Below are 20860 nucleotides of genomic sequence, written 5' to 3' on the forward strand. Positions count from 1 at the left end.
CCTGTTGCACTTCAATAAGATATTGTTCATTAATTTGTATAGAATAGTTTACAAGTTATTCACAGCAGGCAGCTTTTGAGTGTCGTCAAGTGTCCCATATCTGTATAGTTCTTTCAAGTTATTTATAGCAGGCAACTTTTGACTGTAGTCGTGAGTCCTCTTGATCTTTCTTTCAGTCGGTCATAGCATTTAGCTTTCTATTGCAGTTCAATAAGACATTGTTAATAGTTCTTTCAAGTTATTCACAGCAGGTAGCTTTTGACTGTCGTCGTGTGTCCTCTTGATCACGCTTCCATTCTGTCATACCATTCAGCTTTCTGTTGCAGTTCAATAAGACATTGTTAATAGATCTGTATAGAATAGTTTTGAATTTCTGACTTATAAGAATAAATGTCAAAGCTAATTAGCAAACTTTTTTTCGTATCTAATTCTCTAGAATACTTACATTTACTATATTATAATACTTCCATTGAAATACCGATAAGTTGACCAAATAAATTAACATTAAATATTATATGATAAGATTGGGAAAATCAAATGATATCTTTACCTGACTTTTATGATACCTTAATAAAAACATAAATGCGTAGATTTTTATGGCATTTTATTTTAAAATTATTTAGCATATACATACGATTACATATGTAGACTTTGGTTTAGAGCTTGTATAACTAATTTAGACCCAATTGCAAAAAAAAAATTAATCGATAGTAAGTATTAATGTGATATATGTACAGAGAGATATATAATATAAGTTATCTTATTTCGAGATTTACCGAGTATTAACTAAGATGACTAGCATTATAAACGTATTCGAAGCCAACCAAAAAAAAAGTGATGTGAGAAGAATTCTCAGACTCTCTCTCTCTCGATTAAGAGTATTGTTAGTTGGCTAGGAAATTGAACAATTGTGACACTTAAGTAAACCTAATTAATAAATAAATAACGAGCTAAATGAGACTCGTATCATCACTTACGACAGAAACATAATCATTATTATCATAATCGAAAGATAGATAGATATATATACATACATATACAAATACTGTTGCTCTATGAAGTAATTCTTGTTTGGGGTTATAAGAGTGTATTAATTTATTAACTAACTTCATCTTCTTAATTGCTAGTTCTATTAACCCTCTAGTCCAGGGTGATGTGCGGATTTGTGTAGGTAAAGCCATGGAACTGCTTCTGATCCATGGAAGCGAGTATTTCTTTATCGATGGGCGTGAGACGGACACGCTCTCGAGTAAACACACGATCGAAATATTGCGTATCCAATGGATGTTTCTGTATTCAACCACATAACCAAGATTAAATAATAATAATAATAAACATATTTGCACTTACCACTTGGGGCTTAAAGGGCGGCTCAATTTGCCGCTTCTCGAGCAGATTCCATTCGATGGGCCGGAAGAATATATGATCGGCAATATCGCCAGCCGGACTATACTGTGATCCAATGCGCTTCGTGTAATCCTTCTCCAGCAGCTGCAGTCAACAGAGAAAGAGTTCATTTGAAATGTTTAATCTTTTATCGATTCATCGATATCAACTTACGCCCTTGAGTATGCCAGTTGCTTCGGCGGATATATAGACGGGGAACCATGGAATTTCATTGCAGATCGACCAGAAGAGTTCGTCCTCATCGCAGCCGCTGAATGGCGATTGCCCGATTAGCATTTCGTAGAGCAGCACACCGAATGACCACCAATCCACATTCTGATTGTATTTCTCACCCTGTTCGATAAATATATGCAATGCGATTACTGTTATCGATAGTATTAAGTGTGCCTTGTTACCTTGATGATTTCGGGCGCCATGTAATCGGGTGTGCCGCAAAAACTATCGGCCGTCTTATCCAAATAGATTTGCAATTTGCACATGCCAAAATCAGCAATACGCACATGACCCTCATAGTCCAGCAATACATTGTCCAATTTGAGATCCCTGTTTTGAGATTAATTGCCATTAATATATGCCATTTTTTTCGATTTTTAAATACAGTTAACTTACCTGTAGATAATGCCCTTCTTGTGCAAAAACTTGAGGCCGGATATGATTTCGGCGCCATAAAAAACGTGCACGCTCCTCGGAGAAACGTCCGCTCTCCTGGATGTGGAACATGAGATCTCCGCCATTTAGATATTCCATCACAAAGAACAGATGACTCTGTGAGAGAGAACGTTAAGAGATTCATTGAGTACCATTTTTATTATTTAAGTTAGCAGAGTAAAGGGGTAATGGCTATATATTGGTTATAATATTATCATCCTAATCGTTTAGTTCTTTTTATCTAATTTTCAATTAATGCAAATAAGGAAACTGAATCATTGTTCGCTTATTAATGTTTAAATTGCAATTCTTATTTGGTTGCATATAGAATTTAGTGTTAACATTATTATTTTAAAGGCATAAAGTAACTGGATAACATCCGCAAACTCTCTTTCACATCGATAGATTGATTGCTATTAAAAGTCTCGTATGTTTGCATAAATTAAAAAAGAAAAGAAATGCATTTGAATGAATCTCGAACGAATTTGTTAATCATACTTTATCCTTCCTGTGACACCTCTTAAAGTTTTCTTTCGTCGATGCTAGCAGAATGGGAAAACGAAAAAAGAGTAAAGAAGATTGAAGACGCATATAGCACGAATAATGCACAAAATGTGATACGATATGTGAAAACGTCATTTTCTCGTGAAGAGAAATAGCATTCATTAATATTGTGGATTCACAGGGTTATATATGATATTTAAGATCAAGAAAATATTGCAACCAAGGTGCAATAATATGTGATTGGAATATTTAATAATTGCATTTATATTATAAGCAAATGTTTGTGTGGTGTGGCCAAAAATGTTTGTTTTTAACCATATACCTGTCAAATTTAGGTTCAAAAAGTTTACCAAAATTTGTCGAAATTGCCAAAAAGTATTTCGTTTTCACACGATCAAAATGTAGCTCATCTGGAACAGCGCTTAACGGTGAAAAATCACAGACGCTTCAATCTTAGCTTGACTTGAATGACTTAAAAAACTAGCACAAAAAATTTAAGATACTAATTATATTTCTTCGAATTTCCGCTCTTTTGTTAATAATACATTATATGAGCTCCGAACTTTGCCGCTTTCCAATATTCAATTAGAGGCAATTGTTTTTCAGTTGCCCGAACAAAAGGTCATGGTCTAATGTCCAGCTGCCAATTGTCAGCTAGAAATTTGCGCATTTTAGTAACAGCCGAGATGTGAGACAGACAAAAAGCGAGTGAGAGTGAGAGAGTGAGAGAGAGAGTGAGAGAAAGAGAGTCCCCCAAAATGAATGGTCGTGCATCCTCAAAGTCATAAATAATTAAAATACCTTCTAATCGGTGTCAATGCAAGACAAGAACGCCCCCAAAAAGCAAACAAAATGAACAACAAAATAAAAACAATAACAAAAAAAGAAAAACTGATTGTTTTTATTTTGTTGTTGTTGTTCTCTTCTTTTGCAGTATTTTACTAGAAATGTTTTGAGAACATTGTCGAACGTAATGCCGGACGTGCGTGCCAAATAGTGTCTAGAAAAAAAACTATGGCAGCCACTGTCGTGTGCCCCAATCGATGGTCAGAGCGAGAGAGAGAGAGAGGGAGAGAGAGAGAGAGCGAGGTGGACAGAGTCTAAGAATAGGTCGTTTTACCTTTTGGCAAATGTATTTTTGGGATGCTTTATCGTAGGTGTTGCTCTGAGTGAGTATTACCTAGACAACAACGACAACGACAACGACGTCGTCTAATTCAGTAGTAGATCAGTGGGTCTTGCGTCTTGCGTCTCGTCTAACGTTTAACCACCTATCGACCTTGCCTGAGAGAGATGCGCGACCTTAAGTGGCACTTACCTCTGTTTGAAATGTGCAAAACAGATGGCATAGATATGGATGCTTGGTGCCCAATGCCAAAACTTTGCGTTCGATCAGCGTTGAGTCGACGTCATCGTCCTCCAGCACAACATCCTTCTTCAGGCACTTGATGGCATAATAATATGTTGTATCACGCAACTCAGCCAGCAGTACCTACAGATATAATATCATTAATATAATATATTATATATATATTATATTACTTACCTTGCCGAAACTTCCTTTGCCCAGCACGGCCAGAAAATGAAAATCATCTACCGAATAATTCTTAAATCTAGGTATTACTGTTGCTGGCGCTGTGAAACGTCCGGATTTTTGGAATTGTGAATATGTATATGATGTTTCTGTATGATCCCAGAGTATAGAGCATAGAGATAATAAAGGAAGAGATACAGCAGCGATAGCCATAGGAATAGGGAAGTAAAGATTCATATATTAATCAAGAGAGTAAAAGTTTAAAGTTAAAATTAAATATGTGTACAGTACAGTTCGGCTGTTGGGTAGCTACATATAGTAAGTATATCGAGTAATACTTATATATATATATATATATTAAGTGAGAGAAAGAGAGAGAGAGAGTGAGAGACTTGTGTCATACCATCGTGTTCATCGTTGGCCTCGATCTTGTAGGCGGGATTGCAGCTGGGCGGTGTGCTGGGTGAATCTCTTGCCTCACGTGCGCCTATTTTATGGATAAAGATTGTATTGTTTTTCTTTTTGTTCTTCTTCAAACTCATATATTGCCCATTCAACGGTGTATATATGTGTGTGTGTGTGTGTGCAATCGCCTAATTATAGCTCTCTAATTAGCTGCAAGTAAAAAGCCTCCACAGTTTCTTGCCCACAATTAGCTTGTTTATTGTTTTGTTTGTTGAGCATTTTGGGTTGGAACTTAATTAATTAGCTTTTCGCTGTAAATGACTTTATACATATGAACTGATGTACTAGCAGCCAACGCTAGTAAATTTATGCAAGGTTATCAATTTATCTAATCTATCACTGCTTTAATTATAATAATAATATGAACTGATCTAAATAAATTGAAATATCATTTTTGGTAATACATTTTTTGCTAATCTTGGCATTGTTTAGAACAAACAAATTTACCACTGGTTTTATATTCCGTCATATTTTTGTATATTTTTATGTTTCTTTTTTTCATAATTACTAAATTTGTTATATACTTTTTGCATTTCAACGCATATCTTTGCTATTTATGAATCACAAAGTATCGCATTTTATTATAGTTGTTTTATTCTTTCTATAAACGTATTTCTTATTGTTTCATATTTAAATATATTCAGAATGATGACAGCTGAATTCAGGAAAAAATTAACAGCTTTCTCGTGTTTCTCATTTCCATAAAAACATACAATATTAATACTGTGTTATATTTTATGCTGAATATTTTCTAATTTTCCTTCTTAAAGATTCTTGTGATAAATGCTCAGTCTTCGCTGTTTTGTAGGAGTTTTCTCCCTCACAAAAGTGCTTGTCATTAAGTACACTATAATTTATTTAATGAAAAGGATAACGATCTAGCTTTTGCTTCGTTATACAACACTGGCAGCATTAAGTAAGCTTACCTATGTAGTTACACAATATGTCAGCAGAAGCGTACTTTAACCAACACTGGTTACAAAAGCGTACTTAGTTAACCAACACTGGCATCATAAGCATACTTAGTTAACCAACACTGGCAATAGAAGTGCAGTTAGAATTGACTCCACTTCGATACTCATTTCAGGGCAAACAGTCAGTACATCGAACGGTCACACTGTAAGCCCGCATTACTAATACAAAGAAGCAAATGCAGTCAAAAATATGACATTTTGTGGATTACTCTTTATGCTATTATTCTTCATACTAACTCGCTCTTTTACGTTTTTCCCTTTTGCTATGAGCGACGAAACAAAACTTTAAAAGGTATCGTATAATTTTGGGCAGTAGTGTACAGCTGTGAAAACTGAATTAATCTTAAAGAGTTCTTGATTGCTTCCTATCTCTATGTTCCATTTTACAACAAGTAAGAAGGCTACAGTCGAGTGTACTCGACTGTGAGATACTCGCTACCCATTTTAAATAAAAACAATATATTTTGCGGTATTATTCTCAAAATATACCAAATATACTGCAAAAATACTGAAAATATACCAAATGGTATATGTGGTATATCGGTGTAGTACCGCATTCAAAATATAACTTAGACGGCACAACATACTAGATTGTCAGCCAAAGCAACTAAGAGCCCTAGTAAGTAGGCGTTTTTGCCCATACAAAAGTATTTCTTTAATAACTTCCAAAATTTTTATCGGATCGCAACCAAATTCTCAGGAATCATAACTACTATAGTTATTATTGTATATATCGAAATTCGCAACTCTAACTTTTAAATTACGCTTGTTATTCGATTTTTTTGATTTGCGGGGGCGGAAGTGGGCATGGCAAAAATTTGAAACAAACTTGATCTGCGTGCAAACATAACAAATGCTGTCGAAAAAAAATTTAGCTCTATCTCTTATAGTCTCTGAGATCTAGGTGTTTATACGGACGGACGGACAGACGGACATGGCTAGATCGTCTCGGCTGTTGACGCTGATCAAGAATATATATACTTTATAGGGTCGGAGATGCCTCCTTCTACCTGTTACATACATTTCCTGTTGGCACAAAGTTATAATACCCTTCTACCCTATGGGTAGCGGGTATAAAAATAATGTGCAAGGGATCAACTAACAGAAAGGAATATGCAAAAAAAAATCCGTTAAGGTCTTTTCCAGTCACACTGCTATTTCAAAGTTAACAGCTATATATACAAGTAGTACGTATCTGCTCTGTGTTTCCACCTGTTGATAACTCAATTTGATGCCTAGCTGACAATCAGTCAGCACCTTGTAAACACACTTCAAACACATATTGCACGACGATATCGTCACACAGACTCTTACACACACACACACACGCGCACAGTTGGCTGGCAAAGTCAATTATGAAATCATAATGTCAGCCATAATTAGGCGCCATTATTTATGGATATTTCTCATTCGATTTTCACAATTTTTGCTTTTCCCCTTCACGAAAAAAAGCACGCGTCATTTGTTAGAAATCTTGCAATCGCATTTTGGATTCCTAATTTCGTAATTTCGTAATTCCGTGAGAGAGAATCGCTTTGCTGTTGCTGTTGCTGTTGCTGCTGCTGTGTTGTTACCTCGTTTTACGTGGTTGAGCGCCTCGACGATGAGTTTCTGATTGACGCCGCATAAATTGGCCGTGAGACGTTCGCATTTCTTGTGACAATTCACGTCACATTCTGTTGTATTTGTTTTCGTTGTTGGCAGCGTGGCGAGCGCGAATGTTGTTGAGATTAATTAAAACAAATCGTTATTAATATGATTATGAATTGTGACCATGTACATTGTATACAATATACGATCCTATATATTATATATGTGATGTATATATCAGACGTCTGACGTCTGATTTATTTGCTGCACGTTTCTGGAAAATATGTCGCCGCCCCCTCTTTGGCTTTCACCTGCCCCACAGTGAATCGCTTTTCCTTGGTTATTATTTTCCGCAATTTCACATTTTCAGATCAAAGTGGAAGCAATGAACAAAATTCACGAGTCATGGCAAAACTTGCAGATACGCTGTATACAAGAAATGTATTTTCAAAAAAACTTTATCAATCGATAAATCGAACCTTATGAGAAAGTCAATCGATTAATCGAGCTCTATGAAATTATCCATCGATTAAGCGAACCTCAGGAAAATGTCAGAATTCTTATTTCTTTATTTCTACAAGGGACAAGGAAAGAAAACTCATCAGTCAAGGCAAAACTTGGAGATACTCTGTAAACAATGTTTTTTTAAAGGAACTTTATCAATCGATTAAGCGAACCTCATGAAACAGTCAATCGATTAATCGAACCTGATGAAACTGTCTATCGATTAATCACACCTTAGGAAACTTTCAGGATTTGTAATTCAATTTAAAACTTAAAAATGAGAATTTCTGTTTTGTTTGCTTTAACAAAATTAAGAAATTAAGCTTCCACTTATTATACAATTATATACCAGATGTATATTTAAATTTAAAATGACACCAAAACAATGTTCTATTACGAATCTTGTAATAAATAATCCAAAAACCAATGTGTTATATATAATTGCGTTATTTCTTAAGGCAATAAAAGTGAAATTGGCGATAGAATTTTTGATTATAGTGATTCCCGAATTTTGCTATTTGCTGTGTGTTTGTTTCTTCAATCTCTTTGATTACAGGGTAAATCAATTAAGGAAGAGCCAAACGAAAACCATAACAATCTATAGATGACGACTATGGCAATCAATGTAAACACAAATATACACACGAAGTGCAAACGCACATCCGTTTTGGCTCCGGTTTTTCATCGTTTTTTCTTTTTTTTTTTTTGAGTTCTGTTTTCGGTCACAGAGAAAAGGCGCCGTTTAATGTAAATTGAATAAAGAGCAAATATTGTTGGTAAAATATTTGCACGCAATCAAACAAAAGAAATACGAGTAGTCATGTGTTCATCATCTCTAAACTCAATGCAAATATCACGCATACGCAGCGTGTGACGCGGCAATAAACAAGCTAAACAATTTGCCGCGTAACCTTAGACTCAGCTTGTTTCGTTTCGCTTCGCTTCGTTTCGTTATGCTTGAAATAATATATAATAATAATAATATTAATAATCCTGAATATTTATTTATTTATATGCCATAATGATAACTATAATAAGCAAAGTATTGTCAACTGGTTTCTAGATAACTATTTAGCAAAGAAACTTTCCAGGAATTATAATAATTAGTTCTTAAATGCCTTGTTGCAAGTTATTATCAGTTTTTGTTGCATGAAAGTGTAATTTTTAAACGAACATAAAATATAAAAATTAAGAATTGCAATTTGCAAGCTGTTCAATGAAATTTAGGTGTCTGAAAACTGTAGAAGTTTAAGAATTTCTTCTTATTGAATGTAGTACTATACAAATATACCAAATATAGCAATTGGTATATTATTTATACCGCATCAAGTTAGAAAGCTACAGTTCTTACTTGTTATTATGAGTTCATAAATGTTATTTATCTACAATAAATTATATATAAACGAGCGTCGTGTTCTTACGTTGCCTTTTTCTTTTAGAGTGATGCTTAATATTATATTTCATTGATCTGTCGATAAAGTTGTTCATAGTGTTGGCTAACATCAAATTAACACACATTTCTATTACATTACAGATGCTAACTATGTAATTCTACATAAACGTTTTAAATGTTGATTAAATGTATTATACAATAATTTTGGTGGCAAGCCTCGTTTTCAATTTGAATCAGAAGTATCAAAGTTTAATTTTCAGATATATTATATTTAATGCTCAATCAATTTAACTATAAAAAGTGTGACAATCTTTTTCGTACAAATAATTTGAACTACGAATTTTGAAAATTACATTTGTTATTTTTGCTCGAGATAGAAGAGTTTACACTTTTTTCCAGCCATAAATTCTTCAACAACTTGAAAATGCAGTGCAACAATTTAGTTGGCATTAACTCACAGACTGCAACAAGTTGCAATTGTATTCATCATTCATTCATTCAACAACCATAACATAATTAGCTGACGTTAGACGATGCTCGTGATCAGGAATATAAATATTGTGTGTTCATATAGCTAAACACAATACTAGAATAGTCTGCGTTTGCGTCTATATGGATTTACTTAAGTTTGGCTGCTGACTAAACTCTCTGGCACAGTCATAGCCAAAAGTACTAAGGATTAATTCGTACAAGTATTATTTCACACTTTCACGTTATCTGGCTATATTTAAATCTAGTCTATAGCTCGACACTTTTGTATATAATTTGCAATGTTATTCGCATTGTTTTGTTTACATTTTTCGCATTGATTTCAATGCAAAAGCAATTCGCAAAGCAAAATTTTTATTATAACTTTTGCTTTCAGCCCAAAATGCGAAATACTCAAAAATTGATTCAACATTCATCTAAACTCGTCGAAAAGTCGAAAAGTACATTTTGGCTTTTGGCTACTGTATAAAATGTTTAGCGCAATTGAATTTTGTTTTGTGTACGTGTATTTCAATTGTTTTTTAGACAAAAAATCAGAGTCGAATATAATATAACGAGAAATTGAACGAAAAACACATAGACGAGAAAGAAAAACAAGAGACCAAAAGGGAAAAACAGAGACAGAGACAACGACAACGATGACCTAAACAATTTTGTATACAATTTGCTAAAAGTAAAATGCCAAATTCTCTCGAGTCTCAATTTGTATCTTTGCGCTGCTTCTTCTCTATTTGTAGCTGTAGCTATAGTTATTCGCTCTCTCTCTATCTCTGTCTCTCTTGATTTCCACATTGTGCCAGCACATTCTCAGCGATTTGTTTGAGAGCAAGTAAATGCCCAAAATGGCTTACGAATTGCATAAACACAATTAATTGACAATTTTGTATCTGTCAGATACTAAACTGCAATATTGTCATTTAATTGTATAATTTAACAGCTTATTTGAGACACATTTGTTTATTGCCTTATATATTTATTAAAAATGAAGCAGCGACAGCAACGAGTGGGCAGCGCCATTCCAACAGGTGGTCATCCCAGCTACATCTACATACATACTTTTTAAATAAGATTTGGCAAGTGAAAGAATGTGAATAAGTACTTGCATTTCATATGAAAATCGTTGATAAAACACAAAAGCAAAGTTGTCAAAATTCAAAAGAATGCTAAAGAAAACTTAGAAATGTTCTTTGTAAGCTTTTTGAAGTCGATTCCAAGGAAAACCTCTCGTTGATTGCTAAATCGTTTTCCACGAAAAACAAAACAGGAAAAACTCGGTTAAGGAAAACAAGAGTGCGAACGCATAATCGATGGAAGAAAAAACACAAAACAAAGCAGCGAGAAAAGCCGCCAAGAAAAATACTAGAATGGAAATGAAGGAACAGATTTCGAGTAGTTGACAGAGAGGAAACTTAAATTGTATTTGACTCTTGATAAGCATTGACAAACAAATTGTTGTTATTGCTTTGTGGATGATAAATATAGTAAATATAGTAGGAGGAGGATACGCGAGTAGAAAAACTAGAATTGAGCAAATGTATAAAAGACATTTTGTATTTGTAAATTCGTCTATCGCTCGATTTATAGCATGTTTATTTGTTTTTCTGTTTGCTCAACTAAATATTCCGCATGCCACACACATACACACACACACACACACACACACACACATAGAGACTGAAGAATGTCTATTGAAAATGAAAGGAAATTTCAATAGCTATCGCTAGTCGTAGAATGACCGGAATGCCTCAGCTCAATACTCGATGGATGTTCGATGCTTTGACACGTGCCACACACACTTAAATGCCGCCCAACAGCCAGTGGTCGAATGTATCGTCTATCGGTATATCGGTCTATCGATGTGTTTTGTCTGTCGTCAAAAGGTATTTTCTTTTGTGTGGTTCGCTTACCCAACATCTTTTTGGGACTGGACGGCGCAGTGCCGCCCTCAAAGCCGGAATCATTGCTGCACGTGCTCATCCTGATGATCGACGGCGAACTCGACGCCGATGCCGATGCGGAGGTCGATGTGGAAGTGGACGCTTGTCCTGGTGCCGCCAAGTGTGTCTTATTTGTTGCTGCCGTCGTTGCTGCTGCTGCTGATGTATTTGTGGCTGTTGCTGCTGCTCCTCCTCTGGTTGCTGACTCGTCGTCAAACTCCTCGGAGCTGGAGCTGTTGTTGCTGCTGCACGCATCGCTGTCATCGTCATCGGTCTCCTCGTCAAGGGATCCGCCCGTTGCCTCGCTGCCCTCGGAGCTGCTCTCATCATCGGTATTCTCATCGGAATACACGATCTTTTCGCGCTTCCACAGCGGACGAGGCGTGGCAACGAGGGGATAGCGTGGCGCCTCCTCTTTCACATAACACTTGGTGCTGGGATCGATTTTGATCTTCTTCTGGGGATCGAAACGTGCTGGCGCCTCTTTGGCATCTTTGGCCTTTTGTTTTTTCTTCTCCTTGCGCTGTTTCTTCTTCATGCTGGCACTGAGATTGAGATTGTTTTCTAAACCGTTCGCGCTGGAGGAATCGTCAAAACTGCTATCGTCGTCGTCGCTGCTATCTTCGCTATTTTCCGCCGACGATGGTATATAATCGTCTAGCTCGGCGTCAACGTCTCGCAGACACTGTGCCAAATTCGATACTGTTGCAAACTTTGATAAATTATTGCCGACGCCTTCGCCGCAGCTGTTGTCGTCGTCGTCGTCGTTGTTGTCGTCGTTGTCGTTGTTGTTGTTGTCGACGACGTCGTCGCCTTCGTTGCCGTTGTTGTCAGCAACATTCGCCACAACATCGCGTAGCGCATCGCCTGTTGTTGTAGGCGTTGTCGCTGCTGTTGCTGCTGTTGTGGCTGCTGCTGCTGTTGTGGCTGCTGCTGCTGATGTTGCAGTTGCCGGCGATGACGCATTTGTGGCCGCTGCAATGGCCGCCTTTGTGGGGGCCAACGATATAAATTGATCGGCATTGATTGGGGTCACATTGCTGTCCGGCAACGTTTCAGTTGCTGCTGCTGTTGTCGGAGTTGCTGATGCTGCTGCTGCTGTGGCTTTCTTTTTGGCTGCTGCTGCTTTTGGCTTTGCTGCTGCTGATGTTGTTGTCGCTTTCGGTGATTGCACCTTTGACTTTGGCTCAACAATTTCCGTCAATTTCGTTTTAGTTTCCGTTTCTTGCTTGGATGTTGCTACGTTGCTTGGTGGTTGCTGCTGCTGCTGCTGCGGCTGCTGTTGTTGTCGCTCATTATTATGCGTTGTTTTATTTATTTTCGCTGCCGCTGCCTGTTGTTGTTCAGGTGACTTGGCCGCTTGCCCGGTATTTATTTTTGGCGCTGCCGTAGCTGCTGCTGTTGTTGTTGTTGTTGCTGTTATTGTTGCTGCTGTTGTTGCCGCCGTTTCGCACAGTTTTGATTTGCCTGTTGCTATTGTTGATGCGGTTGTCATGACTACAGTAGTTGTGCTGACTGCAACGTTGCCAGATTGTTGTTGTTCCTTTGCAGCAGCAACCGTTGCTGTTGTCTTTGCTGTTGTCACTGGCTTTGAAACTGTTGTCGCTAGCTTATCAGCTGGCTTCAATGTTGCTGGCATGCTCTTTGGAGTTGTTGCTGTTGTGCCTGCTTCCGTTTTGGTTGCAGTTGCTGTTGATTTGGGAGATGTTTCGGTTTTAGCAACAGTTGCTGTTGCTGTTGTGCTGTTTAGCTTTGGTGTTGCTGGCGTTGCTTTGGGCGAACTGGTTGCAGTTGCTGTCGGTGCAAGTGGTGTTGCTGGTTCCGATTTCGTTGTCAACTTGGGGTGTTGCTGGTGTCGAATTCGACAAAGTTATGGCTGGTGTTGCTGGCAGCGATTTGCCATTTGAGGTTGTTGCTGGCTGCTTGAGTTCAATGTGTATTGCAGACTTTAGTGTCGGTATTGCTGATGCTGAGGGAGATGTTGCTTCCTCGCTGGTTGTCTCCAGCTGCCGATCGGTAATCACCTTCTTGCGATTGTTCATGTAGAGCGTCTCCCGGGATCCGATCTGCGACCAAAAGTCCTCGCCGCTCTCCGACTTTTGTATCGCCTTCCTGATGGGTTTGGGCGTGGCCACGCCCTCTTGTTTCACGGCTGCGGGCGTGGGCGTGGCCGCAGGCGTCATGGTTGCCTGACTCTGTTGAATTGCGGCCTCGTCGAAGGTGAAAATCTGCGCTACTCCCGCTTGTTGTTGTTGCTGCTGCTGCTTGAGCAATTTTTCATGTTGCTCCTTTTCCATTTGCTCTTTTTTCCTGCTTCAATTTCTCCTCCTGCAGTTTCTGCTGCTGTTTTTCCTTTTGCACTTTCTCCTGTTCCAATTTCTCCCTTTGCAGTTTCTCCTGCTGCAGTTTCTCTTTCTGTAATTTCTCCCTTTGTAGTTTCTCCTTCTGTTTTTTCTCCTGTTCCAATTTCTCCTGCTTCAATTTTTCCTGTTGCAGTTTTTCCTGCTGCAGTTTTTCCTGCTGCAGTTTTTCCTGTTGCAACTTCTCCTTCTGAAGTTGCAGCAACTTTTCTTGTTGCAGTTTCTCTTGCTGCAGTTTTTCCTCCTTTAATTTTTCCTCTTGTAATTTCTCCTGCTTCAATTTTTCCTCCTTTAATTTCTCCTCTTGCAACTTCTCCTGCTTCAATTTTTCCTCTTGCAACTTCTCTTGTTGCAATTTCTCTTCCTTCAGTTTCTCCTCCTGCTTCAGTTTCTCCTCTAGCAACTTTTCCTGCAGCAGCTGCTTCTCCTCTGCCTCTAGTTTCTCTTTCTCCAACAGCTTTGCTTGATCCTCTACCTTGGGCTTGCTTGGCTTCTTAATCGGCGATGTCTTTGCCTTGGGCGCCGCCTTCATGAAGCCCTCGGGCAACACTTGATCCACTTGCGAAGCCTTCGGTGGCGCCACCTTTTTCTTGGGCAACTTGAAGATCTTGTGTATCTGCTGATGCTCCTCCACCGTCTCCACATTCACCGTAAACTTGGGCTTGGGACTCAATGGCGGGTTGCCGCCTATGGCTGCCTGCTCTTCGTTTAGTTCCAGCACACTCGGCATATGATGCTGCTGTTGCTGTTGCAGTTGCAGTTGCTGTGATTGTGTCTGAGCTGTCACCGCATTCTCCACATCCACAATGGCGGTGATCTTGTGTCGCAACTTCTTGCTCTTGCGTTTCTTCGCCTGCTTGGCCACTGCTGCCGCTGTCGACTCATCGGCTGTGGTGCTGTCATGGCTGCTGCGACGCTCCAAATGGATCAACTGAAAAGTTCCCGAATTCGACTTTTGCAACTTGTTGAGCAACTCCTGTTCCTGTTCCTGTATGATCGAAGCACGTCGTCGCAGCTCGCCAGCATTCAGATCGTCGTCGATCTTATCCGACGAGATGTCCTCGCAGATGTCATGAAATGTGGGACACTGTACCAAACTCAGTCGGCGAATGGTTTCCTGCACCTGTTCCGCAGTCTCTTCCAGCTCCGAAGATTCCTCCGTCTCTTCATCGGACTGTTTTGCTGGCTGCTGTCGCTGCTGCTGTTGTTGTTGTTGTTGTTGTTGTTGTTGTTGCTGTGTTGTCCGTTCTGTTGGTGTTGTTTGTTTTGCCTGTTGTTGCTGCTGCTTTTGCTGCTGACGCAACTCCGCCAGCTGTTGCTTCTCATCGTGTATGTAGAAACGTTCGCGCAGCAATTCTCCGGGTGACTTTTTGTTGCTCGTCGCTGGGAATGCGGCCAACTCCTCGGCAAGTTTTTGTCGCCAACTGAGACTTGGCTCAGCTGCTGGCGGCAGATCACGAAATTGATGTTCCTCTGGCTGCTGTTGTTGTTGTGGCTGTTGCTGCTGCTGTTGAGGTTGCTCGCTGTTGCGTTCCTTGCTGCGTCGTCTGATGGTCGAGAGACGGACCACAGCACGATTGCGTCGTATTGTCGAGCGTCTAGGCGGAGCTTGCGATTGTCCCTGCTGCTCTTGTTCGAGGTGCTGTTGTTGCTTTTCTGGTTGCTGCTGCTGTTGCTCCTCTTGTGGTTCAGCTTGCTTCTCCTGCTTGCGCTCCACAACTGCAGCTGGCTCTGGCTCCGCTGAGCGACGATGATACCTCGCTGAACTCACATCAATGTCCGCCGTATTGATTGCTATCGGTCTAGGCGGTATATAGCGATGGCTGCTGCTGCTGCTGCTACTATTGCTGCTGCCGTAGCTCGACACTGAGCTGTACTTGGGCGACTGAATGCGCGTCAGGGGCATCAGACTGCTGTGGCCACTGTGTCGTCCCGTTAGGGCCGATGTCTCTGTTATGGTCGTCAGCTTGGGCTGATAACGCGACGACAAGCCCAACAAACTGTTGCTGCTGCTGCCGCCGACAACACCGCTGCCAACGATGCTGCTGCTCGTGGTGTAGCTGGGCGAGCGGGGCGAGGGCAGCAACGGCACCATATAGCTGCCTGGATATGCCCGATTATAGCTGGACGTATAGCTGCCAGGGCTGCTGCTGCTGCTGCTGCTGTAATAGGGCGAATAAAGTTGGCTGCTGCCGCCGCTGTAGTAATAATTGCTCGAATCTGAATAGAGCGGCATTTTGAAGCCCGACGTTTGTTTGTCACTCAACAAAAAAGATTTTATGCTACACACTTTTTGTTCACACTTGATTTATTTCGTTAATTGTTGTTCTGTGTTGTGGTTGCACACTTTGAACTATGGAAACCGCTTGTCTGCCCTCAACTACTGTGAAAATAGTTATAGACGCTTTAATTTTTCATTCTTTAATGCTTATTTCAGCTATTTGTGGATTTACTCTAATTGGGTGCTGGAAATCATCCCTGAATTCCTATATCGCAGTTCATAATAGTTAACTGCTAAAATCAGCATTGAATTGTTTCAGAAATAGCATCGCTTCAATATCCAACTCAACGTTCCATCAATATGAACTAATTTGTATAAACTATTGTGAAAATAGTTATAAACGCTTTAAATTTTCATTCTTTAATGCTTATTTCAGCTATTTGTGGATTTACTTTAATTGGGTGTTGGAAATCATCCCTGAATTCCTATGGAAAAGTCTCGCATGGCCTCAAAACTGCCGCAGTTCATAATGTAATTTCTTTAGGATGCTATTTTATTTGTTAACTGCTAAAATCAGCATTGAATTGCTTCAGAAATTTGTTTCAATATCCATAAATTTCAACTGCTTTGGATGAACTATTGAGAAAACAGTTATAGACGCTTTAATATTCAATTCTTTAATTTTGTGAACTTCATTCCATAGGGTGTTGGAAAAGTCCCCCTGAATTCCTATGGAAATGTTGCACATGTTTTCAAAACTATCGCAATTCGTAGTGTAATTTCTTTGCGACTCTTTTTCATTAGTTATTTGCTCAGCAATCAGCAATAAATTGCTTCAGAAATAGCTTTGTTTCAATATTGAACTCAACGTTTCATAAATGTGAACTGCTTTAGGTGAACCTTTACGGAAATAGTTATAAACGGTTTAATTCTTTATTCTTTACTGCTTATTTCAGCAATTTGTGAATTTTTATGAATTGGGTGTTGGAAAACTCCCCCTGAATTCTTATGGAAAAGTTCCGCATGGTCTCAAAACTGTCGTAGTTAATAATGTAATTTCTTTACAATGCTTTACTGCAAAAATAAGCACCAAATTCAGTATCCAACTCAATGTTCCATAAATTTGAACTGCTTTGGATGATGGTTCACAGTTTAACGCTTGCGTGCAACAGACATCGACAATATATTCACACACAAAACAGACACATACACGTGTTAATATATTTTGAATGCATATATAATTGTAGATATAGACAACAAATTCATAGTCGTCTAGCTTATGTGATCCATATAGATATCTATATTTCTATATCTATATTTTTAGAAATTCACAAATGTTTTTTTTTTGTTTTTTTTTGCTGTCATAATGTTGGCAACAACTCGTGAGGGAAAAATAGCAAAGCGGCAACATTAATTATCGGCCAAATACAATTTAATTGCCATTGATTGAAGGGCTAATGGCGTATTCAATACGAATTTGGATGGCAAATTGAACACGACGATTGAAACGTTCAAGAGTAATTAAACACAATTGAATGAAGACTGAGGAAATTGAGCTTGAAGTGAAGTAAAACTGCAAGAAATACTTCAAAGAGAATTTAAAGTCACTTTTCATGAAATTAAGATCGAAAACATGAAGATTAAATCCAAATACATTAAAAAAAAATATGTTTGAGCTATGCAAAGTTGAGTACACAAAAATCGATTATAAGACTTTTAACTTTCAGCAACTTGCAAATTGAAATTTCAATAGAATAGAATTGAAATTAAAATGCAATTGAAATTTGTGTTGCATTGCAATTGTTTCACTGATTGAAATGGAAATTCTATTTAAACCGAAGTTGAGTATTAAACAAAGCTTTCGCTTGAATGTATTGGCGGAAAATATAGTTTTGCATATTTGATTTCAATCGGAATTCGCAGCAGGCTTTCAAATGCGAATACATAAATAGTATATTAGCCTTTTGGGCCCACATGCGGCACATACTACTATATAACATATATATGAAAATAGACAGCGACTATGTTTTCCCCATCTAGTATATTCAATTTGTATGACGTAAGCGCTGCTCACGAGTCGCGTTTGTCGTTGTCGTTGTCGTTGCTAACCTGACTGACTGGCGATTTTCCACAGTTTCCACGCATTTGGGAAATTGCTTTTCCCACAATCCAAAAAAAAGCAACAAAAAAAAAAAAAAAACGAAGTAAAGAAAATCTTGAAATCAAGTATTTTTGATTGTTTGGTTTGTTTTGTTGACCGGCGAGCGCGCGTTTTGTTTTGTGAATTCAAAAAGAGTTCGAAAGTCAAAATTCAAAAGAAAATATTTGAAATTGAAATTGAAACAAGAGGCACACGGGCACTTTTTCAACGAGCCGAACGCATTAACGGAAACTACTGAAATGTGAAATGTGAAAGACAGCGCAAAAATTGTTCAAGCATTGGAGCTGTTCCTGTTCGCCACACACACACACACACACATACACGGACAGACAGGCAGAGGCACACAACCAACACACACACACACACACACTTACACACAACCAACTCACATACTCGCACACACACAAGAAAGAGAGAGAGACCTTTAGATGTGTTGAGACTGGGGGCTAACTTCGATAATATTGATGTTGTTGCTGCTGCTGTTGGGTGTGTGTGTTGCCTGTGTGTGTGTGTGTGTGTGTGTGTTGAGAAGGCCAAGCAAGAGGCCCAGACCTCAGCAGCAGCATCAGCATCATCATCATTATCATTATCAACATCATCATCAGGTAATGTCTGGTCTTCGTTCTTCGAATTGGCGCTCTCAACTCAAAAATTGCTATATGTAAAATGTCGATTTCGAAATATGCCACACACACACACACAGACACACAACAAACACAGTCATAAATTGAAATGTCTACGAGCGAGAGAATTTCGAATTTCGAAAACCATCAAAAATTGAGTTTTGAAATGATTTTTCACAATTTTTCGCTGCTTTGTTTTCGCACAGCGAAAGTAAAAGCTACAGCAGCTGACAGAGAGAGAGAGAGAGAGCGAAACAGTAAGAGAGAACAAGCGATTATGAAAGCAAATAATTGAGCAATGCGAAAAGAGCAACGATCGGAGAAACGCTGTCAAATTCATAATCATTGAAAAACACATTCGCCAAAGGAATTTAAATTAGCTGCAGCACATTCTAAAGTTAATAGTTGGTTAATGTTTGGAATTTTGTTGTAGAAAATCAAAATGGAGTCCATTAAAAGATCGGACAATGTTTAACGAAAGAATGATACCAAATCGATTCAACTAACTCAGCTGAATTCTATAATAAACTTATGACAAAATATTATTATTAATTATTATTATTTTTGTTAGGTGACAATGCTTAACGAAAGAATGATTCTGAGGCGATTTAAAAAAACTCAGCTGTATTCTATAATAAGCTTATGACACTTCTAAAATATAATTATTATATTGTTAGGTGACAACGTTCAACGAAAAAATGATTCCGAGAATGTTTATTTAGGAAATAATTAATATGAACAGCGATAGAAGAGATTTTAAAAAGAAAAAGAAAGGAATAATCCATCTAATTTGAAAAGAAAAATAACGGGAGTCGATTAAAAGATTTGAGCCATATTCTCTAACGATCTTATGACACTTCTAAAATATACATATTATATTATTAGGTGACAATGTCTCCGAGAATCTTTATTTAGGAAATAATTAGTATGAACAGCAATAAATAAGAATTTATAAGGAAAAAGAAATGAAAAACAAAATTCCGAGCTGGCTATAAAATTCCAATAAATTTTAATTACAAAATCAACAATAAAATAAAAGAACTACAAGAACTATGGTGCAATTGTTAGTCTACTTTCCGGCAACACCTTTCAATAAATTATAATTAAACAGAAGAAAATCACACCTATCGAGAAATCTGTTTGTGGCATTTCTGAAAGATCTTGAGTCGATATACAATTTGTATATATACATCATATTTTCTATTCGTATGGCAATAAAGCAAATATTTTGACATAAATGTGGCAGATGAGAGCTAACTCAACAGATGCCCAATAATTTTCATAATTTTCATAGATTTATTTTGCATTGCGGGATTTAAAATTTGATTTTCGCTGTTGAATTTCGCCAAAACGGAATGTTCTTTTAATTGTACATCATTTCGAAAGGTGCCGTTGGGGAATTAGAAACTAGAATCAAGTCGGATAATTATGCAAAATAATAATGCTCAATTTGGAAGCTGATCGATTCGTACACCTGCTCGAAAAATGTTTGCGAATTTCCTTACCCAAAAACCAAATCAAATGAAATAGAATAAAAATAAAAGAGGAAAGGAAAAAAACGCCACACGACGTTGACAGCAAAAGACTACAAGAATACAAGAAGGAAGCGAAGGAGGAAAAAGGAGACAGACGGTGACGCTTTTCGGTTCCGCAAGATGCATTTATAGCCGGCAAACAGGCGAGAGCAGGAGGCACAGAGAGTGCAAAAGAACGCGCGCGCGAGAGAGAGAGAGAGCGAGAAGGGAAACAACTAGAAATAGAACTGTAGTTGCAGTCTTCGTCTTCGTCTTCGTTTTCGTCTTCGTCTCTCGTTCGCTTGTGTCTCGCGGCCACAGCATCAGAGTACTTAATCTTTTGCGATTTATAGCCAGGCCGCCTTTCCATTATTTTTACCGTTGTTTTGCTTGTCGCATTTTGCATTCTGCATTTTTGCGGGGTATTTTTGTAACGCGGCGATGCTTCTTCTGCCTCCGCCTCCGCCTCCTCTGCGCGTTGCATTCTTTTCGTGTCATCTTCTGCCTTCTGATGTTAAGTTGCCTCTGCAAAGCGC

The 20860-nt window shown here is 38.3% G+C and overlaps 2 protein-coding genes across 3 annotated transcripts in view; both read right to left on the reverse strand.

Annotated features, from left to right (window-relative positions):
* Positions 1-601: 601 nt before the first annotated feature.
* Positions 602-20860, reverse strand: part of LOC132795702 (putative protein kinase C delta type homolog) — a 31744-nt gene continuing 11485 nt past the window's right edge. The window contains 10 exon segments of the mRNA XM_060806567.1: positions 602-1290; positions 1351-1491; positions 1561-1740; positions 1803-1950; positions 2017-2078; positions 2080-2172; positions 3878-4051; positions 4106-4242; positions 4497-4580; positions 7107-7208. Coding sequence (XP_060662550.1) covers positions 1141-1290; positions 1351-1491; positions 1561-1740; positions 1803-1950; positions 2017-2078; positions 2080-2172; positions 3878-4051; positions 4106-4242; positions 4497-4580; positions 7107-7208 — 1271 coding nt within the window. The 3' untranslated portion in view covers positions 602-1140.
* Positions 13601-18245, reverse strand: LOC132795701 (golgin subfamily A member 6-like protein 22). 2 transcript variants are annotated; one of them, XM_060806564.1, is made up of 2 exons: positions 18136-18245; positions 13601-16188 (listed from the first exon to the last, which is right to left on the reverse strand). In XM_060806564.1, exon 2 carries the CDS (start codon positions 16039-16041, stop codon positions 13723-13725), a length of 2319 nt encoding a protein of 772 aa, XP_060662547.1. In that variant the 5' UTR covers positions 16042-16188; positions 18136-18245; the 3' UTR covers positions 13601-13722. The 2 variants fall into 2 exon arrangements, with proteins under 2 accessions (XP_060662547.1, XP_060662549.1); XM_060806566.1 differs by having other exon boundaries at positions 13601-16185; positions 18136-18223.

Source organism: Drosophila nasuta, chromosome X (assembly GCF_023558535.2).
Source record: "Drosophila nasuta strain 15112-1781.00 chromosome X, ASM2355853v1, whole genome shotgun sequence".
Taxonomy (NCBI): Eukaryota; Metazoa; Arthropoda; class Insecta; order Diptera; family Drosophilidae; genus Drosophila; species Drosophila nasuta.

Bases quoted from the DNA above. Each gene is read 5' to 3' on its own strand.
- LOC132795701 (XM_060806564.1), bottom strand. From the start codon at position 16,041: ATGCCGCTCTATTCAGATTCGAGCAATTATTACTACAGCGGCGGCAGC.